Source organism: Genypterus blacodes, unplaced genomic scaffold (assembly GCF_046128005.1).
Source record: "Genypterus blacodes isolate CSIRO-AG114 ecotype Tasmania unplaced genomic scaffold, CSIRO-AGI_Gbla_v1 ptg000015l_1, whole genome shotgun sequence".
In the NCBI taxonomy this organism is placed as follows: Eukaryota; Metazoa; Chordata; class Actinopteri; order Ophidiiformes; family Ophidiidae; genus Genypterus; species Genypterus blacodes.
In genome coordinates, this window is record NW_027466829.1 from 31,515 (window position 1) to 58,065 (window position 26,551).

General features: G+C 42.8%; 1 protein-coding gene across 1 annotated transcript; it reads right to left on the reverse strand.

The window, feature by feature from the left end:
* Positions 1 to 3,885: 3,885 nt before the first annotated feature.
* Positions 3,886 to 24,948, reverse strand: pamr1b (peptidase domain containing associated with muscle regeneration 1b). Its single transcript, XM_076140673.1, has 14 exons — positions 24,519 to 24,948; positions 17,718 to 17,894; positions 16,463 to 16,588; positions 15,758 to 15,872; positions 13,043 to 13,260; positions 12,805 to 12,912; positions 10,091 to 10,261; positions 8,519 to 8,710; positions 7,500 to 8,342; positions 7,225 to 7,401; positions 6,979 to 7,045; positions 6,607 to 6,836; positions 5,218 to 5,576; positions 3,886 to 5,112 (listed from the first exon to the last, which is right to left on the reverse strand). Exons 1-14 carry the CDS (start codon positions 24,676 to 24,678, stop codon positions 4,531 to 4,533), a joined length of 3,525 nt encoding a protein of 1,174 aa, XP_075996788.1. The 5' UTR covers positions 24,679 to 24,948; the 3' UTR covers positions 3,886 to 4,530.
* Between the last annotated feature and the right edge of the window lie 1,603 nt (positions 24,949 to 26,551).

The window sequence follows — 26,551 nt, forward strand, 5'->3', positions numbered from 1 at the left end:
AAGCGCTCCCCCCACTCCGCCCCCGCCCCCTCCCCTCACGTCCCCTCCCTCTTTGTCTCTTCTGCATGGGAATGCCAATTGCCGTTGGGTGATGACTCACAAACATACGAGCACACTCATTTTCTCAGGCCCACACATGTAGTCTGATTTTACAGTATGTTCTGTTGTGAACCCGTTCTCATGGAATGGTGTTGAGAATGTTCCATCGTCTTTCTCCCCTTACATTGTTGCTTTTACGTTGTCAGACATTTAGTTGATGAGATTTGACCAAAGTCACATAGGATCACATACTGTATATACAATCACTGTAATGTACCAAACAGTATTGTGAATTGCCATGCAGCACAACTCAACTGCGGTAATAAATCACCTTAAATGTATGCAATCATACTTGAATTGCTAGTGAGACTGGATTGCATTGGGGGGTGTTTCTAACTAGTCTCTCTGCATTGTTCCTGTCTCTGATTGGGTATGAGACATAAACAATAGTTATGCAATCATTACTACAATTAAAAAAAAGTGATTCTAGCCAGTTTCACAACATATTCAAGTCAAATCTATACATGGTTTCACTCTGGACATAATGAACGTCTTCCTGTTCTCGATTTGCCGCTTTTTATTTCTACCTAAAACCTTTCCTTTTTGAATACATGAAGATTGAAAGCTTCTCTCTAAGCTCTCCTGTTCTGTCTTTGATGATGTTGATCCGTTTAATTGGAGACCCTATAGACTGAACTCCTTGTATTCCAGTGATGGCTGCACTGCGTCTGTTGGATTTGCTCTGTAGTGATCAGAGAAAAATTACCCCCTAATCAGGACTGGAGTGAATATTCAGTGAAAATTAAACAAGACTGCACCACTCAGTATGTCCAAAGCGTTCCAAGCTATCAGTTCCCCCAGCATGCTGTTTGTCTCATGGATGGAGCTCCTTCTTTCCAGATCACATCAAATAGGGGTCATATTTCATCGCCACCAGGGAGGTGTTGAGGTTTTTGGTGACCTTTTTTGGTGACCTAACCTCAAATATCATGTGTATGTCTTCAAAGGATATATTCCTTTAACGTTATTAGATATTCTTAGGTTAGTGTGGCCTGATCAATGAATCCATATCAGCTGCTCTGCTAATGTGTTGTACGTAGTTGGTGTTTTCCTTGTGATCTCAATTCATCATATCTACTTGTTCTGTTTGTTCATCAATTTCTGGCACCTGTGCAGCCGGTTCCCTCCCTAGTAGTTTGGAGGTAAATGACTCAAAGAGTCCAGGCAGTAAGCCAGGGAAAGGAAGTCAAATTGTGATTTTAAAATGAGGCATCATATATTAATTGCGAAGGTGTTTGGTTTCCTCCTGCGAGGATCGATCAGTCTGGAGGAGGTTCGTCAGTCATCACTCTTTGTGGGGCTTGTAAGGGAGCGTGCCAAGGGGAAATTCACCACAGAAAGTACAGGGACTATACAAGTATATGACTTACTCCTCCATAAATATTGTCATATACAAATATTGTCACTGGCAATTATGATCCATCCATTTGAAAAGAGTCTTTATGTTTGAATCTTTCTCCTGGGTTTTGCTTTTGGGTTCAGTTGTATTTTCTGAACTGTGACAGAGTTTTGTTAATGTGGAAAGCAATAATATAGCTTCAGACATTGAAGAGGAAGTTATCAGTTCTGTTTAAAGACGTGGAGAGAACCCTGTCACATAGGTGCTATACCAATGGGTTTGCCTGGTTTCTGTTCTGCACCCATACAGAGAGATGTACACCATCAGTTCAGAAGTTAAAGTAAGTCCTTGTTATGATATTTTACAACCAACATTTCATACTCAACTGTTCTTCCATAGCTAAGCCTCCATTTTTCCCTACAGCCAGTCAAAAGCGTGGGAGTAAAGCTGGAACCGCCTACCACTTTTATGGGTGGCTCAACAACTCTTGAGGATAATGAAAGAATAGGTTACGCACCACTCTACCTCCAATTTGATCCAGTCCAAAGGCTGCAAGCAGAAGTGTTGAGACATGCTACGAGAGCAAGGTCAAAGGGGCATTTGATGGAATTTTGCTTTAAAAAAAAGGGAGAAAGGGGCAAAGAGAGTTCTTGGTTAAAGGTGTAACTTGTACAGACAGGTGTGAACTTTTCCACCTTTGTTGTTTGTTGTTCAGTCCATTCTTACAGCTTGTTTAGGAAACTGTCACTATGGGGAAATGAAAGGGCAGCGAGTACATTTGTATACTTTTCAATATTCTGTTTCATTGTATCAATGCTTGATTTAATTTCACTTAAACATCCTTATTGTTAAGGTATTATGCAATGTAGGTATTAAAAAAAATAAGGTTGGTTGAGTTTGTGCCAAAGTGCCACCTGGCCAAACATCTCAGCGTCTCACCACCAGGCAAATGAATGATGAGAAATATTCTATTTTCCTTAATCACAGCCAAATCCCTGGGTGGGGGAACGGTTAAAGCAGATATGAAGGTCATAAACATTATAATACACTTTATGTGAGACTTCTGGAGTCTCCAGTCCGTTTGAACATTTTTTAATTTTACTTTCCTCCTGAGAAGATTTTTTTAATAAACGGCCCTTTAATACCAAAGTGTTCTCATCCAGCCGGTTCTTCCTTTTTTGCACTGACAACAAAGCACTGTGGGTCTCGGAGTCTAAACGGGACTGAAATGCAAAGAGTGTGTGTGAGTTAAGTATTTTGCCCCTCTGCCTCTCAAGCCCAAACTGGAGTTCTCATGCTAGTATTTTCTCCTTATTATCCAGGTACTTTGCTCGGGGTTATATTTCTGTTCCCAGACTAATCAGGTTTTGTTTCAGTGTTGCCCATTTCTCTATTGATGATGCCCTATGAGCTTACCAGGGCCTGTGAACAGACCATCTCCCAGCCCAAGTGGAACAAACTCTCCTCTGGTAAAACGTGGGACGATACTAAGCTCTTGTTTAATTCCAGTTAACGGGGAGAAGAAAGACAGAAAGTCTTTCACGGTTGTTCCTGTAGAGTGGAACACACACTGTAGCAGCTTTGCATTCCAATTGCATTCCAAAGTGTTTTAAAGGCCTGGGTTTCTTAAGGACAAAGATCATTTTATAATTTATAATGTTTTAATAAGCAATAATAATCATTTTTAAAAAAAGAACCAATGAAACTGAATGTTCAAATGTGACAGTGACAAATTATGAGAAATTTAAAATGATGAACACCTAACCAAACATGATGTGATCATTCATATCATACCATGTGGACAGTCTCCATCTTGTTTTAAAAGGGTAACTCACAATCAGGCCTTGTTGTATAGTTGTTTTTATTTTTTTGATCTTGCACTTTCGTGTGTAAACTTGTCAGCTGCATAGAATGGACCAGGGCCAGCAGAGCGTTGAACCAAGACTATCTTGCTGTAAAGCAACGGTGTGAATCGTGGCACCACTGTGCTGCTCTAAAGAGAGAAGAGTCACAAAGACTGAGGGCAATATTATCACAGGCATAGATTTGATGATAAATCAGAACTATGAAATTATTTGCACCCCTTTGAATTGTTTGTTTACAGAAAAACATACATAATCATAATCATCATCATCATCATCATCATGTATTTATTGCCCCCTTGTGGAGATCTGTGCGAACTGCAATATCTTCCTCTCCTGAGCAGGGGGAGGGGGGAGGGGAGGGGGCTCAGAATTGAAGCAATTGATTTAATTTGAGCACAGAGGAGGGATTTGATCTGTGAATAATGTGCTGAGTTTGTGGTTGCACTGACCTGGATTCATTTAAATTCATAGCTCAAGCCAACCGCGTGCTTGACATACATAAAATGTATTGTACAGTATATACACAAGGACAATGATGGAACTTCACACTACAATTAATACAAATGAATCAATAACACAAGGTTTGTGTTTAACCATTATCACATTGTCTTTAATTAAAAACAGAATTTGTATGATTTTCCACATAATATGTACATCTCTGGTTTCATATGAACAGACTGATTCAGTACATTACAACATACTGTATATACAAAGACTTAAGTACAGCCATCATCACCTGGATGGGTTAAAATGGTTTTCTGGTTATTTTCAAGTCTGTAATCTCAATGCCCAACTCATCTATTGTGTTAGTATGTCATACAGTTGTGTTGTCCAGTGTCGCCTCTGTATTTAGTAGGGAAACTACTCTTGTACATGAGACTAAAAAGTGAAGAGGAAAAAGATTTCAGACAGAGGTCTGTCAGAAAGTCAATGGACTGTACTTATATAGTGCTTTTATCCAAAGCGCTTTACAATAACCTCACATTCACCCATTCACACACTGTTGGCAGAGGCAGACCATGCAAGGAGCCAATCTGCACATCAGAAGCAGTTAGAGGTTGAGTGCCTTGCTCAACAATATTTGAACAGGCAACGGGAATCGACCCGCTGTGCCATCCTGAGTCCCAGTAAAGTAAAGACAACGGTAAGATACACAGTAAAGGCAGTAAAATACTTTCAAAAGCATAGAGGGAGACGGCTTGAGACAGACAGAAGGTAGTAGTTTTATTATTTCATATTGCTCTCTATCCAGTCTTTGAAGTTGGCTACACGTGTATAGACAGTGTAGAGGTCAGGATCACACTCTCCTTGGTCATAACCAAAACTCACCAGTCCCAATAGTCTCCACATCCCTTTGTGTCCCCTCTGCTTCTGTGTAAGACTGTGAGATGGGTTCTGAATGTCACTGGCACTGTTTACTGAGGCAGCAGGGAGGACAAGGATACCCCCAGTGTCCGAGGGACAGATGTTAGATGGTCCATAATCAGGCTTCTGGCTGCCACAAAGCATGTTGTCTGTAACACTGACTGGCACGCCATTACGAGCGTACTGCTGCTCACACGGCACTACATCAGCAAGGTGCACAAGCCCCACCCTGGCTTTTTCATCAGCACCTAAACTCGGATCAGATAGCGGGGACCAGCCCGTAACGAGGCCGTGATCAGAGATGGCCTCTCCTTCCTGGCTGTGAGAGAGACACACGGGTAAGACTCGCTCCCCAACCCGTGCTTTGTCTAGTAACTTAATCACAGCCATGTCCGAGTCCAGAATATTGGGGTCGTAGTTTGGATGAACGGCAATGGAAGCCACCTAAAGAAAAAAGAAATGTATGAACATATGTATACATACACTTTATATGAGATTACTGAATGAAACTTTAGGAATGACTCAAACACAACATCACTATTATCTCACCCTCAGATGTTGAAGACCTTTATTTTCCCTGTGGTCGTCACGGTAATGCTTCCCAACCACCACTTTGATCTTAGCTGGATCCAGAGGATACACCTTCCCCAGCCGTGTCACACAGTGGGCTGCAACCACAATACTTCTTTGGTTGATTAAAGCCCCGCTGCACACCAGCTGCCAGTCAGAAGCCTGAGTGTGGATGCCAGTTCCTGCTCCGCCATCCTTCTTCAGGGACTCTGCCTGGCTGTCTGCCTTGGTTACCTTGGTCTCAGCTCCATTGGTTGAACGGCGGTAGATGGCTGCCAGCCAAGGCCAGTGAGCCTCCGACGGCCTCTCTGGGTCAAAGGTTGGATGCTTCCCACACACTGCCAAAGCAAAGGTGGCAGGATGAGAGAGAGAGACAGAGTGGGACAGGCAGTGATCAAGAGGACAGGAAGTAAGGACAAGAGAAAACTACACGTGCATTGAAACTGATTCAACTTGGAGGCGTGGGACTGATTTTTAGACAGGTTTACAGGTTTTTACATCCTGGATCCTGGAGCCTGTGGCAACCAATGAAACAGTCAAAACGGAAAATATTTCATTCTGCAGAAGGATCCTTAGCACACTGAATTCCAAAAAACAGAACATTCTCATGATCCATCACTGACATCTCCTGGACTCGTATGCTTCCATACCTGGGGGATTACAACATATTTGACGAGCGAGGAACAAACTAACATGATAGAGTCTTCAGATCACTTCTCACTGTGTCTTGATTTTGGATATGTGGTTAAAAAGGACTTAGTCTGAATGGTGATGAGGAAACTGGGTGATGAAAAGATCCTCTGTTGAAAACATTGAAGCCATTTTCTTCCCCACAAACAAATCCAGTTGGAAAATGAACAGAAGAATGAAGCACTTACTGGATCCTCAACCTCCATTAAGGCCTTTGAACGGGATGACGAGTTCATCCTTTGTTTTGGAGACACCAATTTAACAACTAATGTTTGTTTTTGTTGAAAGGAAAGGAGACATGGCTTTTTTAAAAAGTTAAAAATGTTGGACATTCCATTACAGCCTGTAGAACGTCTTCGTCATGGTATCTGACTGAGCTAAATGTCAGCTGTTGGTGTTTATAGTCAGGGTTCAGGGACTAACAATCTGGCAGGAATGGAGAGAGATGAAGCAAAGAACATGCTGCTGCACAACGTGGAGCCTTAGGGGAGTTTGTTAACATTCCCTCATCAGATAAATGTCTGCACAAAAACAACATGTGTGGTGAGAGTCCACATATTTAGTCTGCATTCACTCATCACAAGAGGGGGTCGATGTACGCACTACGATGTGTCTGCGTGTGTGTGTGTGATGCGTAGTGCCAGGGTCAGGAAAATAATAGTCATCTGCTGCCCTCACCTGGTGAACAGGAGACATGTCGCCCGCTCCATTTCCCAGTTTTCAAGCAAGTACGGCGAGCGCTGCCTGAGTGTTGGTAGAATGGAGACGCACACTCGTACTCAATGTGTGTGTAGAGATGGTGGAAGCCCTGAGGGAGCTGGGAGAGCACCTGAGGGCCTTTGGTGGGACTGTCAGACTGGAGCTGCCGGCCCAGAGCTGAAGAGTAGAGCTTGTGCACCGGCGTCTTTCTGAAGAGAGAGACAGAGGAGAGAGTGATTCGTTTTGAAATGTGTTGGCAAGAAAAGTAACCTGCATAAATTGAACGACACCTTTTAAATCCTCCAATCCCAAGACCACTACATCATCATCATCAACATTTACTTTATATACCTGGATGGAGTCTGAGGTGGCAGTATTCTCTGTCTCACCAGCTCTGACACCTTGGGCTCACGACATGCTGCAAACACAAACACACGTACATGAGGACAACACACACACACACGTACATACATGCCAAAGCCCAATTAGTACCTGTAGTGAGCCAGCTGTTATGATTTGAACAGAGCTTGTTGAATGGATGACCTAAGTGCCTTTTATGTCTGCATGTATTTGTGTTTGTAATCTGGAGTGCATTACCTCGTACACATAACGGTTGCTTGCCGCCCCAGGTAGCGTCTGGCTGGCAAACCCGGCGGGCGTCACCGTTGAGCGCATAGGAGTGGTTACAGATGAACTCCACTGTCTCAGGTTCCAGCCCCGGCACCACGCGATGGTAACCGTGGTAGAGACGCGGAAGAGGTGGACACTTCAGACCTAGAGGAGGGAGGGACAGGGAATAATGAGGGTGAAGATGGAGGCCCAGGTGAGAGACGGCTTATTTTAGTCAACTTTAACTACAATGAGTGTCCTACCAATGATGCTTTGGTTGCCTTCTTTCTCTTTTTCCTTCTCCTTCTCTTTCTCCTGCCTCTCCTTTGTTTTGTCCTCTTTAATCGTCGGTTTCTCAGTCGGTTTCCAGTTTTCCGCCCCTCCTGCTCTGTACAAAGTGTACTCGGTGACGTTTCCTCTGTTGGGGTTGATTCTCCTCCCTTGCTCCGTGGACTCTATGCTGTTATTCCCCTTCGTTACATCACTGGTAACATAGGTGATTGTGTTGTTCTCCGTCGTCTCCAGCTCGAATATCTCCACCGTGTTCTCCCGCTCGGATGGCACCGTCCTCAGTTTGGTGTCGTTGGGACCTAATTTGTCCTGACCTCTTTTCCCATTCACCTGCTCCTCTTTCCTCTCCTTCTCCCCTTGTCCTTTTTCTTTCAACAACACTATTTCTGTGATAACCGTTGTCTCCTGAGTCCCATCTTTGCCCAGGTCTGCGTCTGGCTTGCCATCTTTTCTCTCTGGTGGTTTTTCCACTTCAGGCTCTTTGTTTTCAACTGTGTTTAGGTTTTTGTCTGTGCTTTCATTATCCATTTCATCTCTGCTGCGTACAGTCGGTTTCTCTGACCCGGTGTTTCCTTCCTCTGCTTCTGCTTTATCCAAGGTATTTCCAGGTGTGGTACTAGTATATTTATCATCTGTGACGACTGCTGTTGTGTTTCTGTGTCCACTCTCTGTCTCATTCCCTCCCCCACTTTCTGTTTTCCCAGTGGTATTATCTTCACCTTTATCTTTGTCACTGTATATGTCTGTTTCTTCGTCCTTTTCTGTCTCTTTGGGCTTTTCTTTGTCCTGTTCTGGTTCAGTGAGCGTGTTGTTGACTGAGGATAAAGACACATAAAAAAAAGGACAGTTACTGAATTGTCAGTGGAACCCAACGAGTCAGACTGAACCGGTCACATTTTCGTTTCACTGACTTTCATTTCACGCCAATGCATTTGTCCCTTAGCCATTAAAGACACAATAAGAGCGATACATCAATTCCAGACTCTCTGACCTTTGGTACAGACAGGAGGAGATCCACTCCAGGTGTTGTTTGGGAGACACGTTCGCTGTGAGATGCCACTGAGCTCGTACGGCTGGTAACACAGGTACTGCAGGGCTATGAGGACATCATTGGGTCCATACACCAAGAAGTGGTCCCCATGTGTTGGCTTGGGTGGGAGGACACACACTCTTTCCACTGGCACTGGAAAGGGAACAAAACAATTCAGGCTTGTAAATGCTGCAAATAGACCACTTTTCATTTGACTCCAGTATTTTCCAACCTTTTCTTTGCCAAGACACAGTTTCCATGTTCAGACCAGGGTACACAAACATTCCATTAATTACTTAATTAGTGAAATATTTCTCAGTTTAGCACATTTACCTGTGTTCTGTGAGCTACAAATGACACGTATTTATCAGAGGGATAACATTTTGTTTTGCTGAATTTAAAACCGTGGGGGGATGAGTGGTTTAAAAAGATGATGTCACAAAAATGATTCAAGCTCCAACCAACTTCTGTCTCAATGTAACAAACACCAAAGATGTGGCTGACTTATAGATGGAATGTACTCATGTACTCACCCAGCTCATCACAAATAAACCATGAAGAGAAATTAAAACTATGCAATTTAAGCAATTTTAACTTTATGGCATACAATTCAAAATGATGATGCCCAACATAAACATGCTTATTACAGCGCCACCATCAGGCTCATCAAGGGACTTGGCTTGGGAACCGGTGGGTAGCCTGTTCGAGTCTCCTGTGGACCAAAAATGTGGACTGGCAGCTGAAGAATTGCCAGTTTGCCTCCAGGGCACTGCTGAGGTGCCCTTGAGCAAAGCACCGAACCCCAACCTGCTCCACGGGCACTGGCATTGAAAACGGGTGTTCTTCTTCTTCTTCTTCCTGAATCAAACCTAACCTACCCACCAAGTTTAAATGAAGTCTGTCTGTATCTTTTAGAGATGTCCTGCCAAGACAGAGACAGAGACGGATGGACATCTTGACTGAAAACAGAACCTCCTGGGTGTGACTGCAGTGAGCTGATTTCAAACATCAATCTTACGTTAAACTCTATTGCACTTGGATTTGTTTGTGTTTTTGTAACATCCCCACCTCTTTTATATGCATGAGCTCATCGCTGGGTTAGTAAATCTTGCGTCCCAGCTAACTGTTGGGTTGACTGAAGCCAGAGAGGGCCGGTCTGAACCCAAACTCACTGTGAGTTCTTCCTAGCTGGAGCAACTTCTGGCCAAGTGCGGCTATGCTTTCTTTATTTTGTTTTTACATGAGTTGGTCTTGAAAGGCTGTGGTTTATGAAAAATGGAAGAAGGACAGCCGCTGCGTGCATTGTGTGAATATTCCTTTGCCACACTCATTCTAAAAATGGTCAAACATTGCATCTCTTAAAAGCTTTTCTTTTTAAAATTAGAGTCATGTTTTATTTCCACCTGAAGGCACGCTACTGAGCCGTGTTATGTCCTCTAAATCACTGCTCTGTCATCTCTCGGGGAGTGTGAATGCCAGAGACAACCAGATGAATCACATATGTCTTCCCAACACAAACTTCAATTCTCTTACCACATTGCGGGGCCGGTGCACTCCAGGTGCCATCGCTCAGGCAGATGGCAGAACGAAAACCCCGCAGCTCAAACCCAGGATCGCAACGGAAAGTGATGCGTGCACCCGAGTGATAGAACACACCTTCTGTGGAACCATGGGTGGGCACTGGAGGCCTGCGGCATCCCACCACTGTGTGAAAATAGAGATGGGCACAGTTAAGATATAAATAGGTGCAGTCTTTTGTTTTTGTTTCTTACATGGCTGTCAAAGAACGGACAATCAGTGGGATATACGAAGGTTTAAGAGGTTTTCCTCACACACCAGTTCATTGCACCTCACAAGCAGTAAAAGACCACACAACCACATGGTGCAATGACGACATCGTTTGCGGAGAAGATTACAACGGAAGCTCACGAACCAAATTCACCACTCCTAAACTCGTTTTCTGCATCTTAATTGCCAGTTAAGAACACCCGGTTCTTTAAAGGCAGCGAATGAAACCTAAAGGCTTATTAATGTAGTGTGTTATTGCGTAATTGTTCCCACCATGACATGAATGTGTGAACACTTCACAACAAGACTTTCACACATGGCTTGTAAAGAAATAGATACAATAAAAGAGCCTTTATTTAAAACTGTTCGACTTTCCACTGCTGTAAAAGTACATTTTATGAAGTGTTGTAGTAGACAGAGATTTATAATGTATGTGTGAATTGCAGTATACGATAACCAAATGCAGAAGGATATTGTGTAAGTAAGCATGCTGTGCCTCGCATACATATCATACATGAACGCTCACCTGATCCTTTCCACATGCGGCTGTGTGTACTGCTAATATATAGGGTGAAAACTACACATGCACCCATAAATGTTCGGCCATATGCGGCGCAGAGTGGAGCTCATTCACTCACTAACACACACAACTGGATGGGTGTGAGTGTGTGGTAATGCTGCAGTGATCATACCCCCACAGGGCTCTTGTGTGTGAGCTTTTGTTATGTTTCTGACTCCATGTTGGGTCTCATCCATCATAGCTCAAAAAGCAAGGATCCCTCCCTATAATCTTTGTGTTTTAGCATTTTGGCATTTCAAACTTTAAGCAATTGTGGAATGCAATGGGACATTCAAATGTGCAAAAGTGAACTTGATCTGAACCCCTTTGTATGCTGAAGTAAAAGCCCAAACGCCCGTAGGTGCTGTGGGCATCATGAGGAAGTTAAAATGACTGTCTCTTCCTGTCCTCCGCCCTTGTAAATTGCATTCCTCTCTGTCTGTATAATGAGATGGGTCTGGGTGGAATGTAAGTGAGGACGCTATGCATAATAAGTGAATTGCAATTCCTTTAGTTAATGCCTCGGAAACTATATTTAACACTACGCTCTAAAACAGATTGGACGGATTAAATTATGCCAGAGTGAACGTCAGAGAGGAGGAAAGAAAGAGACAGAGAGGGAAATGATTTCCTATCTGACTATTGTGTTAGATCCTTTCATGCAGAATGAGTTTAACTCAAGCTTAGAACCGATGACAGTTTTGATTTGTAGCACCGTGAATTACATCTGATGTCAAGTTCATACTTAAAATTCTCCCGCTGCCACTGGGGCGAAATGAAAAATATGTTTACCCTCCCAAAAAAAAGTCGAACATTGGCATTATTGTTTCTGTCTTCTGTTAAATCTGCAGCTGTGGGAATACAGATGAATGTATATTGTGTGGAATGAAACGACTGCATTTTATGGGTGTCTCCTCTAATAGGGAAGCCTGGTTTACATTATAGAAGTACAATTGTTTAACCGTTCATTTTATAGGCTTGAATTTAGGCCTGAAAATGACACCACAAGGAAAACATGAGTGGGTTTCTAAGGGAGTCTGTTTTCGCAAGTTCTTATGGGAGGTGTATTGGTTACAAAAACACGAGTTAGGGTCCAGACACCCATAAATAAAAGACCTTGTGGGTACTGGGACCGCACCCTGAGGGAGCAGCAACCCCACATGACATGAAGTAGAGCTCAGTGGAAAGTGACCATAAAGATAAAAACAGAAACTTAAAGGTGGGCATCTTGGGAAAAGCTAAATTGTTACATTATCCAATCGTAACAAATCAAAGAAACCCTTCTCTTTTGTTTTCCTTTGTCCTTAAGCTGTGCTTGATTTGTTCTGTCTATGCCTCACACTTATTGTGCCTATGTATAGCAACGCACATTAACACAAGAGGTGTTAAATGATCTTTAATATCTTGCATCCATACAACATAAGTGGTCATTTGGATTCCTAATCCATCTGTTGACACTTAAACATATTTTCTGTACAGCTGACAGGCCAACAACAAAGACAGGACCAGGACAGAGAAAAGGAAGGCAGCTGGCCTGAAACCAATCCAAACCACAGACAGATCCCTTGTGACGGTGAATCACTGCCTGCTGCTTTTGGGCAAATACAAACGGCTTAGAGGAAGAGGTCAAACGCTGCACAAATTCTCTAGGGGTTTGTCATATTGAGGTGTGTCTGATTTCTATCTCAGACTTACGAAAACGATGATCAGATTTGGTAAGTATGTCGGACATTTGTTTTTAATTGGGGTTTCGAGATGGAAAATTCAAGTACGACTCATTCATTCTTCCTGTGATTAGAATCCCATAAATCATCTTTATCTTCTTTCTCTGTTGCTGCCTAATCACACTTCATGTTATAACATTGTCGAGACTTTTCCATTACAAATTGCAGACACTCACCGTGTTCACACTGCTTGCCTGTGTAGCCAGCCAGACAGGCACAGTGGTAAGAGTAGGAAGTGTCCAGGATACAGGTCCCATCATGTAGGCAAGGAGAGGAGCTGCAAGCTGCAAATACGCACAAATAGACACACAAAACCTTTTATTTACAAGCCTTTATTAAAGCTATTGACTTCACACAACAAACACCATTTGAATTTCCTTAATATTCTTTACTTCTTGTTGTGTTTTCACCTACCTGAGCTTTCCTGGAACGTGGCAAAGAAACCATCAAAGTTCTTGTAGCCATCAGAGACAAACATGATGTGCATAGAGTTGCCAGAGCTCTGAATGGGAGCAGGTCTGTTGTTCCCACAGATTCGCGCTATAACGCGTGAGTTGATGCTGTCGCCATCTCGGACCTCCACATAGTCATAGCGGCAAGAAGGGTGAGACTCCAGACTCACCATCATGAACCTAGATCAGTATCAAAACAACAACATAACAGTATTTTTGAAGATTTAAGCTATTTTCCAAAATACAAGTCACAAAATGTGCAATCTTGGAAATTACCATGCAACAGTTGATATGGTAAAATGTCATGCATGAATCCTGCATAAACATGTTTTTCTGAGGAAAATTGTTGATTCCACAAGGTTGTTTACCAAAAAATGGTTTGATGATTGATTATATTGGTCCAAAATATGGAGACATGTCTTTGTATTTGTAAACATTCCCAATGTGCAATCAGACCAGCCAGGATGATGCCTTCAGGGACTGTTTTAATGAGATTAAAGTGATTGTAATAAATGATAAAAAATGTGTCCAGTCATTTCAGTTGGTGAGCTGTTTGGTTTAATGTCTGAATGTGACGTTGAAAGAACTGGCAGCTGAAAAAGAGAAAAAAAACAAACCACAAAGGCCTCTCATTGCTTATTTCAGCCTTGCCAGATTTAATCTAGTAGGTTTTTGACATTGAAATGGACATGAAGGACCAATTTAGTGATTATATCGGTGATGTTGGCATGGCGACAAGTCCTCTGGTTTTATCCTTTTCCAAAAGCCCTCAGGCTGCTCCCAGCAATTAATGCCAGGTATAATTCAGCAAATCTATTATCGGTTTGTTAACATTTAAAGATTAACCACAGCTGCTAGATAAAAATAACGGGCGTAAAAGCTACAAGAATCACACCCAGAAAAGAGGTGCAGAATGGCAAGAAGTACAAATCAAGACAAAATGGAAATAAGCAAGAAAAAGTACAAGTATCTCCAAACTGCACTTAAAGTATCAGACTTGGGTAAGTGTATGCAGTTACTTTCCACGCTTTACTTTGACCCATAAGAGTGAAGCGAGAGAGAGACAGGAAACCTTTGCCAGTCATTCCTCAGACTCTCAGATCAAGACTCATGATTTTCCATTTGTCCATTCCTGAGTACGTCAGGACTATTTCATCAAAGGTTTTTGTTGAATTTACTTCATGATGGTTATATAAATGACATTGAATTATAAACTGTAACTGCACTGACATTTGTCATCACAGCCCAAATTTGGCTCCTGCTGTCTGTTCTTGTCACACTTCACAACTCTTTTTTAAAGCAGAATTTTATATATCGTTAGAAAATAGTATACTTGGAATCATTAAATGTGTTTTGTGCACACAAATAAAACTTTTAACCACTGCACAGTTGGCCTGAATGTGGTTATATGGCTGTTTTGTCCTGTAAGAAGCCTGTATATGTGCCTTCCTGTAATAAAGTGTGTGTGTTATGGACAAAATGACAGAAATAGACATTTAACACACAAGATTATTGCGTGAAAAAAGTTGCGGTTTCCAAACGTTGCTATAGTTTCTGCCAGCGGCTCATGCCATACATCTTGCAGAAACATCACAACTGAATGGAAATGTGACGTAAGTGGGCCAGTCATTAATAACTATCACAGATGGACGATAAAGGGACCAAATCAAATAAAACAATATTGAAATGCAAAGTTGACTTGAATTGATTTTCTGTATTATTTACAGCTTTCAGATGGTATAAGCATTTGTTTAGAACTGTACTGTACGACCTAATACCATTTACTGTATATCTATGGAATTGAGTGCCAAATTGCATACAGACACGGGTGCAAATGGGGCCGGCAGGCGTGGAATTTTGGAAAAAAGAGAACTTAATAAATGATGTGGAGGTGTCATGGCCCGATCATCCATTCACTTCAAGGGTGTCAGCCGGAGCTTGACGGGTGGATTTTGGCTTCAGCTCCAAGTTTTTTTTGGCAACAAGTCAATTTGACTTTTAACCACCATCAGCAAAAAATAAGACAAAAAATACAAACGCTGAACTTCAACTTATCCTTTATAAAGATGTGTATGTTGTAAGTTTTTCCGTATGAGATCTTAATCATGAGGAAAGTGCAGAGTTGTTCTCTTGCGTTCACTTTTGTCCAACGAGTTTAGCTGGTTACTACAGCTTTGGCCAACCACTAGCGAGCTAAAAGTTATATTATGGCAGAGATTAACATTGATGCCAGCCATAATCTCCAAATGTATGTTGTTAAAAAGTGGTTTTAAATTGTCAAATAAAATCTGAATGTGAGTAATGGAGCCATTTATACATTTCAGGCTTTTAACTGAAGCTTTGCGGATTAATAAAGTCTTCGTCAGACTATTGGGTGTGTTTATATGATCGTGTCGTGGTCTGACAAATGGTCTGGCTCAAATTGATATCAGAGCTTTGGAGTGGAGGCTTGTAAACTAAACAGAAGCTACCGGCTCTTTGTGATGTCGTGTGTTCATCTTGGTTCTGAAGACGCAGTGCATCGCATGTATAGGCAGCAAAGTGAGGCGATGGGCAAACTCCTTACCACAAATGTACCACTTGCTCATATGTAAGCGGTGTGGAAGGGGCAGTTTGGGATTGCTGATGGTAGCAATTGTAATCAGGCAGTGTAATAGATTAGATAGATTGATGATACCTGAGATCAATGGTGAAGGGCCGGTCCACCTGAATGGTCCACTCACAGCGAGCGTTATTGGGATAACTCTCCAGAACCAAGTGGCCCTGCCGTTTGCGGATCACACCCCCACACTCTGCAACACACACACAAAGAAATTCCATGTGGGGAGAGTGGTGGAGAAACTGTGGCGCTCTTAACATTTTAAAGGCTGTTAATTGCGGTTAAATTATTATTTTTAGTGCATTTTTGTTTTATGTTTTTGCCATTCAAACCAAAAGCAATTACATTTGTGTTTCCAAAGCCACTGTAAAAACATCAGTATGGAAAAAACCTGCAAACATGAAGAAGCATAAACCTATGGAGCGACAGCATCATTCAGCAGCTGGCCAGGTTTCTGCACTAAATCAAACATGCTTGTTGGCCCCAAGGCGGAATATTTGTATTTTCAGCAAGTTTACAATCAGTGTCCAAATGTAACTTATTAAATGGTTTTATAGGGATTCCTGAGTCTTCCTGACTTTTCATTTCAGCTCCTCATGGAAAACCTACTGGATAAATGGCAGTATTCCAAAGCTGGTATAGTTGTCCCAGATGAAGATAAATCATACGGAAAATAGAACATTGAATACAGTATTCATTTCATTGTGTGTGGTATTTATAGTTTACATTAAAGCCGTGTAGGATCTACTAGTCGGTAAGAAGAGGAGGCTGAATTCTACTCACTCATGCAGTCTCCACCGGACCATCCAGGCCGACACTCAGCACAGTATTTGCCATTAATGAAAAAGTCATCCCTGGGGCCCCATGTGCCATTGTTACAGCGTTTACAGTTCTCAAATATGCTACAACCTGGAGAAAGACAGAAACAAGCACAGGGTGAATGAGGGGGAGAGACAGGAGTGGACAGACAGTAAAAAAAAGAACTGTTTCTGTTTCTCTAAAGCGCTATGAGTTTCCTCTTACAGCTTGAACCGTACGGCCCGACTTCACCTGACCCCTGCTGGGTTTCTTCGACATCAGCCCTGCTAAACTCATTACGCTCTTCCTCTCCTAAACGCATACACACACACACATACTCTTTCCTGAAATAGAAATACGAAGAAAAACTTCAAAAATGGTTTCCTGAGAGTATGGATTTTCACTTAAAGGTTACTGTGTCCAGGGGCGCAGACGTTTAACAGGCACTAAGGGGAGGGAAGAGCCCCGTACAAGTATGGGGGTATGAACGCTGACAACAAATGTGCGAGGGGATTTATGAGTGCAGGCTTGAGGTACATATTTCAGTGTTTTACAGTAAAATGTGATGTACAGGTATCCATTTGTTTCTGAACATCTGTTTTTTTCCCCCCATAAAAGAAACCATGAGCACATGAAACACGTATATGCTGTAGCTGGATGGCATGTAGGAAAATAACACCACAGAAATCAGCCTGAGCCTCTTGTGTGCAGATCTCCCTGTGTGGTTACAGTCTCATGTGTATGTCCATATTTTACTCACACATGATGAGCTCATATGTGCACAAAAGCACGCACAGGTCCGATTTCATTCCTAAATCAAAGTTCCAAATGCGTGATTCTAGCCTCCTTTATTCTTGCCAATGCAAGAGGACTCTGCCAGTAATCCAATAGGAAGAGCCAATGTTAAACTGGCCTGGAAACACAGCAGACCCGACGCAAATAAAGTTATTTTCAGACTTTTCGATTGCACAGATTGCCACGCTACAGTGCAAACAGCTGTGCAGTGGGCAGGCAGGCTGCACAAGGCAAATATTAGACAAAGACCAGATCCAAAGGTGGAAAGAAACACAGAATATAACACAATGATTCACACTTTATAAAGACAATTCTCCACTCTGCTAAATATTTATTCTATCCAAGGAAATGGAAGAAAAATACCATAAACAAGGCAACTCAAACTGAACGTCAAGCTCAATCTGTAAAGGAAAGGCTGGATGATGATGGATGATGAACTGAATACCTGGATGTATGATGCAGGGGTCACACTCGTTGATGGCGTTGCGGCAGCAGGGCACGGCGTAGCCCACCGGAGTCCCCTGTAGGGGGCATTTACAGCGGATCACATCATACTCACAACAGCCCCTGCACATAACATTCCACTCCGGGCCCGGGCAGTGATTGTACAAATACCTGTAATCTGGAGGAGAGGACAATTCGGGGTCAGTAACATTATCGCAGCACTGTCACTTTAACAAACACACAGGACATCATTGCTTTGCGAAGTCGGTCTTGCATACGTGTACAGAGGAAGATGAGTCAAACTTGGAGGAAAAGGGGAAAAAGTGAGTCGCTGTGGGTCAGCATAGGCCAGACTGTGGAAGGATTCTGGTGAGCTTGTGTGTGTGTGTGTTTATCCACGTTGCATGCTCTTGCCTGCATGCTGGCCTCTGAGTTCTTAGCACTACCATATGGTTGCAACCTTCACTTTAGAGGACCACAAGTCAGTTGTCTTAGTCGATTAAATGTTCTCTCTGCTCAGTAATGTGTTTTCTCTTAGTTTATTACCCAAGACATCATTAACTCATACCACAGTGGTCAAGTCATTGTCATGGAAAACAGGATTGAATTATTAAAAGTGCTTCATGAGTGCAAATGTAAACAAATTATGTTCCCTGCTCTCTTAGGGTTTTATCCATTAAATCCACGTTAAATTGGAAAGGAAACCAATGATTCAAGGATATTTCAGTCTTGATTATGTAACCAGATTTCGAAGCCGAAACCAGAAACAAGTGGAATTCTTCTTGCGGCGTATGTGGACAGTGAAACTAAGCGAAGCTTCTCTTTGAGTTTGGCTCATTGACATTGCTGCATTTTGCTCATAACCTCCTGCCATGTCTGCAATGTTCCCTCACCCCTTCACCTCTATCTGATCTTCCCAAACATGCTGGGGAAACTTACAACACACACTTGCAAGCGGATTCCATTCGTAAGGGTTGTTACGAAACCGCGAAAGAATCAGACTTTCAGAAAATACACAACGCACGCAAAGAGATGCACGGTGGAGGCTGGAGAGGAGAAGAGCAGATGTCTTGGAATGTAGCGAGACTTTCCTTCTGCCCTTCAACATGAACGCTATGATAAATTGCACATCACTCCAGCCACTCAATGACCTTCCTCTTTGCCAGCACCCTTCTGCTGCAGAAGACACACTTCAGTACATCACACTGACATTAAGCAAACCTCTGGGTCAACTTTACGTAGGTTTGTAAGAGCAGTTTCTGCATGATGATGGCGCTTCGAAGATGTGTGGCCATCATCTGGATTTCTGTGATTCCTTTGTAATTTGTCGGGCTTATTTATCGTTTTGTCAGAGTTCCAACTGAGCTTGGATTCATGAATTAACCAATTAGGCCTGTTTAGCAAGGAAGTGACAGTATGAGGTCACTCTGCGCATCGCTGTCATGATACATAACAAACCTCAGGATTATGATTAAACTTTGCTCAGATTCTTTCAGACCCACAAGCCACATAAATGCCGGTTTCTTTGCACAACATCCATGCCGTGACACTGAGAACATACTGTAGAATGTTGTGCACGGTTGCTTCATATGGTAAAAATATACAGTATGTACAGTTACAACCTCTCAACCAAGTTGCTTTTAATCAAGACTTCTGGCTTTGTTTTGTTTGGCTCGATTTGCTTCTCTGGTACTTGAAAGGAGGAAAGCTCATTGTTTCGCTTTACATTGTCATTTTTGTGGATTTCCTCTGAGCAAGTGCAAGCCCCACAATCATCCCTGGTATGGGCATGGCAGGGCTGTTTATAAACATTTTTTTTGAGCGGTGAAAAGGCCACAGCGCAAAAGACAGAGATCATAAGTATAAGTATGAACAGACGTTACGACAGTGGCACGGAATCTATCCCAACTGCAGCAAGAAAGAGAGTCTGAAATCTGAACAAGAATGATTCAGCACCTAAATGTTGATCTCCTTTGTATATTTCTGTAAAAATAGAAACAATTATGGAGCAAGTGATGTTTAGAAGCTGCTAATTGTTTGATTACAGTAGCCTTAGCCAGTGACTTACTGCAAACTCTGCTCTGCTCTCCCTCGCATGCATTATTAGCAGCTGGAAGTAACTAAATTCTGAAGAACGATGACTGGTGTTATAGTCACGGTGTGATGCAAATGATGTCAGACAGAGGCTTTATGTTGTCAGAGGACTGGACTTCAGTCATATTCTGCATTATTATTGGTCAGCTTTACCATTTAGGCTTGACACCGCTGCTATTAGTTACAGACTGGATGAAAGCAGTATCCCCCGATGAGTGTTAGGGGATTGAAAGGTGTGAGACATGGGGATTGAGAGGTCCTAACACCATCTCCTCTCCTTATGGGACAGCTTTACTGCTTCCTCGCAGTGGTTTGTGCAGACCAGTGGCTGCAGAGACTGTAAATCCTGATTTATAGGACATAAACATGAAAGGGTCACGTGGCCCTGGTAATGCTATTACATTGTTCCCCACTGAGTGTCTTCTCCTTTGATAGAGAAGTGTTACCCTGTGTTCGTTACCCTCATCAATACATGACAACGTGTCATCTCCAGATTTCTACAGAGATATTTAATTCGCCTCCTCAGCTGCTGATGTTCCTCTTTGAGGTTAACAAACACAGGCGGTTGTGTTTTCTGTGTTTACACAGAGTGGCTTCAGTTTGTTGAGCTGCAGCTCTGCTGATAAAGCTGTTATGTGTGTGACTCTGAGGTTTCTCCCCCTGTGGTGGACAAATACTGGAATGCATCTTTATTTTTCTTGAACATGAGCCTCTCTCGTCAACAGCGCTTTGGCTTTGGCCTTGTTTGTCAGAGGTTATCCGTTGCACACGACGACCTCGCTGCCTTATAAAGACACATCTGTGAGGCTTCCAGGTCAACACCTGCAGGTAACTACAGCTTGGATAGTAATAATTTTAAGTGTGATTTTACAGCAGTCAGTGTTTAAGAAGGTGCTAACAGGTGTGGAAGTGCCTGTGTACCAGAGTGAGGTACAAATGAGGGTACAGTGTGATACAGTGAGTATAAACGTTTGACCTTTACGGGTTCAGTTATAAATCTGTCAATGTCATGTCCTTATAAGTTTCATTTAGACCTAAATATTTAATTGTATGCAAACATCAACACTGATTAAGTTTATCTGAAAATGTAGCACAGACACTCAAATCATAATTTTTCCTTCTGTTGCGTGTAATTCAATCCCAAACTCTGTCAAAGCTATGACTAATACAGAGACTGGCAGTGTTGACTGTTGACAGGCTGGTAACCAGGCGGATGTTCATTGATAACACGTTTTGCTCTGCAAGTTTGCCTCGTGGCTATTTTTAGCAAATTACCATCCAACCTGCTCTGATATTAACGTGCTCTGCTGTGTCCCCACAGTAAATGGTGTCTGTGTGTGTTTGTGTGTGTGTGTGTAAGAGAAGATTGCTGGCATGAAGCCACAGATCCAAATGCTTTTTCTCCCCCGGTCCTGTAGCTAAGTGTGCAGATTTCTTGCGTGGGTTGTTTGGCTTTCTGGTCTTATGTAAGTAGTATCTGCTTTTTCCATTCCAGATGTTGAGCTCTTAAATGTACTCCTTAACATGCATGTCAAGAAAGCAGCAGTAACACAGGCATCACAACAGACACCCTGTCGCCTAGTGAAATCGCAAAGCACCCCCGCCCAGTCGCGAGCCATCCGGGTGTATAGGTGGTTAGCGTGCACGTCTTAACTGCGCCTCTTTGATGTGGATCCAGAGAGTGACATCATTATTACTGTGGGCAGTGAAGTAGTTGCAGAGCTTCTCCCAGTTTCCTCCAGGGATTATGGTGATAGCGGTGACCTTGTGGCCGACTTTACTGCCCCGCTGGCCCAATATCCTGCTGTTCTCTCTTAACTCTGTCACGGACGGAAAAGTTTTCATACAGTTACAGTTACAGTTTTGAGTCATTCTTGCTGCGCGCAGGCATGTTTAAGGTTTAGATTGTGTGAAATGTGAAATGTGTGGATGCTGACGGCAGAAAAGGGCAAGTGAGGGAGGAAGAGGCATGGTAACACCTGCGACTAAACATCAGCACACGCAGCATGTTTCTATCTGCACATCAGCACAAAAAACAACTTGGATCACGAGCTTCTACTGTACATCTGAGGATTCATCTCCATGTTGTTTGTTCTAAGTGTATGTGACTCAACACAATACAAAAACAATACCACAATGTTCTGTAAAGCCATCAGAAAATGATCCACTGCTTTCAAAATGTTGTTACATTTTGACCCTGGAAGTGACATTTAGTAATAAACCTGCTCCCAAAGCATGTGTGTAAGTGTGTGTGTGTGTTTGTTTGCGTGTGCGTGTGCGTGTGCGTGTGCGTGTGTGTGAGAGAGGGGTTGATTTGCAATTAAAGTCCAAGGTCAGCCTCTGCATTTGTGTTTGTGTTCTTACATTAGCATTGATTTTTGCCCCTGTGCGCTTTTGCAGCCACACACACTAATTTCTCGGATTACTTCTACGGTGCGACTCTAATTCCACCTCCAAATGCTATCAGAGAGACAACTGGCATCCAGCTATGTGTGACACTAAGATCAGTGTAATCTCTGGTTTCCTTGCCTCACCGCTGTTATCAGCCTGAGCCCCGTCTCACCACACACCACTTTCAAAGCTGCAGCTCCGGTATTTTGAACTCCCTGCTAAGATAGACAGCTGCAGACAATGCAGTTGGAGCAGAGCGCGCTGACCCAATAAAAGCTTGAGATGACTTCAACATGAACGCCAACATTCATCACACAGCCTTTTTCTGACACAGGCTATATTTCTGTTCCCGTCAGGTTCCAGATGATCTGCAGAGTTTATGTCTTTTGGATGTAATCAATCTGCTATATACAACCTTATCTGCAGCATATGGATTACAACTTCCAATACTTGCCATAATAGATATCGGATTATTCCTTACACTTGTACAATCCAAATGTAATCCAATACGACAAATCTTACATTTGCAAAGTGCTGATTGAACTCTATGGTAATTGTTGAAGCTGTGGTTGTTTTGATCTCAGTACTGTTCAGGTTGAATAAGCTCCTTACTCAGTATGAACCCGCTGCTGAATAAATAGTTTCCTAGTGATAAAATGGAGGTTATTTGACACTGATGTATCATGGAAAACAGTTGTTTTTATAGTCTACTCTGCGAGCACGTGTGTGCATGTATCTGAGTGTGTGATTCCTTTCGCTCACTGCCCACAGCAGCTGTCTGGTATTTTGAGGTCTGAAAGATTTAGCTATCATGGCACTGGGAATTCCCCAGGGAATCTCTGTGGGCATTGTGCAGCGTTGAATGAAGCCAGATCCCAAGCGTAGATCCCGGCGGTCATCCTGTACGTTGCTTTAAATAAACTAAAAACCGACAAAGCCAATAAAACACTGTATCAATCTATTATGCGCTTTGGTGAGACGGTATGTAGACGCAGCGGAATGTAGGTCACACAGGAGTCTGAGATGTAAACGTGCACCTCCTCAACTTAGAGTGAACTCCTGATATGATATTTCTCCAAATGTCCAATTGCCGGCTGCTTTTATCCTCAACCTTAGGAAGTTTCTCTTTCCACTCCTTTTTTCCTTCTACACTGCTCCACCTTTAGTCTTTGCAGCTCCAGTGACCTCCCAACACAGCAGGAGGATCACTGGGCTGGACAGAGGGAAGTGTGTCAAAAGGACAGGACATCTTCAGGTGGGTGGAGGCACCATAACAGGAAAGAATGTCAAATCCTTACATAGGTCATAGAAAACCTCGCCAGGTTTTTCAGGTGGGGACACGAAAACACAGACGCCGGCACACACTCATACTACTTCAACATTTATACACAAAGACAGGATTTCCTAGAACCTCACTTCTAGGTATTTGAACTGAAAAAGCACTCTATCCTTCTGAAACATTATATAGCTGAAAAGGAATCGTCCATCATCAGCTGATTAAACACGATTATGAAATAAGCAGCGCTAAAAGCTGAGTCAGCTGGGAACAACACAGCAGGCAAATCTGCCCGAGGGAACTGTCTTAATCATCGCGCTTCGACACAAACATTACAAACTCTGTCTGTGGAAGCAGACAGAGGTCGTGAGTTTTGGTGAGAAGTCCTGGAGACTATGTGTGGTATTCACATTACCGTGGACAGCATGATTGACTCAAACATGACTCACGTCTTCCTGCAGCAGTTCGAGTGGAGGCTCGGTGGTAAACAGGCAGAGACGAAGATGGAGGACAAATAAGGACTCAGCCGAGAAGCTCTTTAACGTTTAAAGAGCATGTCTGGCACAAAAGAGGAACAAGTGCCAGAGTCTAAACAGTGCTATTAGGACTTAAATCGCCTCACTTTACCTCAAGGAATGTGTGACAACATCCAAACTAAGTTTCAAAACAATCTAACTTTTATCTCAAATGAAAGATCACACAACCATTAAGCATAACAAACACAGGATCAGTCTTTATCTCCTAAGGAAAGAGTAATAAATACCGAGATTAAAAACTCCCTGGCTGGTGTTTTTCTTTGTCCCCTCTGTAAAAAATAATGTGTTTACATCTCTCTATGACTCTTCTTTTACAAGTCTTGCTAAATACTGCTCTGCTCTTAATGGAGACGAGCCAAGAGAGGATGCAAAGAGTGCTGATGCCGGCTTTTTGAGAACAAAGGACGCAGGCGGAGAGAGTGAGAGAAAGACCAGAGAAAAACAGGCAGAGAGAGGGAAAAGAAGAACAGCAAAGGTAAAGAGGTCTACTGTGCCGGTCTCTTACCGTAGGGCCAGGCTGTCCCATGGGGGAGGGAGATGAGGATGAAGAGGGAGATGAAGAGGAACCAGCCCTCCTTCCCAGACATTTGGGTGCTGGCACAGGGGATCGTGTGGGTGCCCCCATTGGTTTTCTCCAGCTGCAGTCCCCGTCCCGCAGACAGCATGCTGCAGCCTGGAACTCTGTTTACTTTCTGAACTCAGCTGACATCACCTTCTCTCAGCCCTTCAGTCCTGCCCTCCCCCTCCCTCCCTCCATCTCTCTCTCTCTCGCTCCCTCTCTCTCATGCTCTCTTTCTCTCTCACTTTCGTTCCCTCGGTTTCTTCCCTCATCTCTCTCTCTCACTCTCTCTCTCTCTCTAACTTCTCTTTGGCTTCAGATTACAGCCCAGCCTAGCAAGGAGTTCCACTTAGAGTGGGCTCCCGAAACCTCCCCTCGCTGTTTGGCAGGCAATATCACTGCTCATGAATGAATGCAGGCTCCCACTATTTATGCTTAACTCATTATGGTGTCACACGGCTCCACACACACACATATTTCATGTCACAGAATTTTAAATCAAGCCTGAAAACATCAACTATGTGTACTTTAAAACAGGATGTGCTCAGTTATACTATATTATTCACTTAGCGGTTACTGTAATAATCAAGATGGACAAACATCAGTTGCATCATTGAAAATTGCTTTGTTATATCCAACGTGAGCCTTCTTACCTCATAATGGTTTAATACTATATTATTAAATTGTCATACATAATTCCCAGCTATCAAGCATCATCATGTTTATATCCAGTCCAGTCCAGCTTAACAATCAGTAACAGATCAGGCAAACACACACAAACATACTAAATCTGTTTTTGCTCAATGACATCTCAATCTTAAAGCCTTATGATGGATCAAATCAAAGCAAAGCCTCACCTGCTACTATTTAGCAAATTATCTATTCAACAGCAATTCTGAACTGGTAGCATTATTGGAAGACATAAATGAGCTGAGACTGCAGTGCAATGCAAGGAGGAAAATGGCTGCAGTCCACTCCAAAACTAAAATGCCAACAGCAAAACATAATACGTGGTCAGCGGTGAGTCCTGCCATGGGTCGGGTCACTTTGAACACTGGCTCAGATGGAACCAATCTTCTCAGGATGGTCTAAGGTTGCCGTGCCAACTCTACCAGCCTAGGAAAGCTTTCAACATTTCCTTTCCACCGGTTAATCGGATTTACATACCAAAGACGGGAGGGAGTTGTCAGACAGAATTTTTTTTTTCTTTGTTATTGGAAGCATGTGCCAAATACCGATCCCCAAGGAGTAGCACCATTACCATTACAGGGTGCCTTGCCGCAGAAGGATCCATATAGTGGTGGTTACATCATCGGCTGGCAGTGCCGGTGCTCGTTCCATGAGTTTTAGCATTGGCAGTGGGAGTTGTTTCTGAAAGAGAAATCAAAGGTGTTTGTGGAGAGGCTGCAGCATTGATGTGGTATGGATCGCAATCAAGGAAAGGCCTGAACCTCTGCAACGCTTTATTTAACACGGCCTCACAGTCGATGGTGATGGCAACCTTGATGGCTTCCTTCTCCCTGTAGTCTTTTTCTGTGCTGCACGTAATGGAACATCTTGAAAGGATAATGATAGAATGAGTCATTATCTCAGTCTGCACACGTGTCGTGCCAACATCGAAGCAAAGGATGGTGGAAGATGGTGATCTGAGTTAGAGTTGTTGCATGGCACAACGAATCTTTGGAATTGAGAAGCATTTTAACTCAATATTGCAACTTTTGTAATAAGCATTTGTGCTTTAAGGATGTAATGTAATGCTGCTAGACTGCATTTTCCTCTGAAATGAGCGTAACAGGACTTACAGGCCCCAAATGTGGACAAGTGTTTCAACCTGGTGACCCTCATACACACAAGGGAGAACTAATACACAACCCTCAATGTCAATTTAATATTTTCTTGGTTGACTGAGCCAATAGTTAATCAATCATTGACATCCCATTAATTTGTTCACAATTCACATTCATGATGAAGATTCAAAT

Coding starts and splice junctions, on each gene's coding strand:
- pamr1b (XM_076140673.1), bottom strand. CDS start 24,678: ATGCTGTCTGCGGGACGGGGACTGCAGCTGGAGAAAACCAATGGGGGC. Junction 13,261..15,757: donor CCCTTCACCATTGATCTCAG/GTATCATCAATC, acceptor ATACTGATCTAG/GTTCATGATGGTGAGTCTGG. Junction 7,046..7,224: donor GCAACCGTTATGTGTACGAG/GTAATGCACTCC, acceptor TTGTGTTTGCAG/CATGTCGTGAGCCCAAGGTG.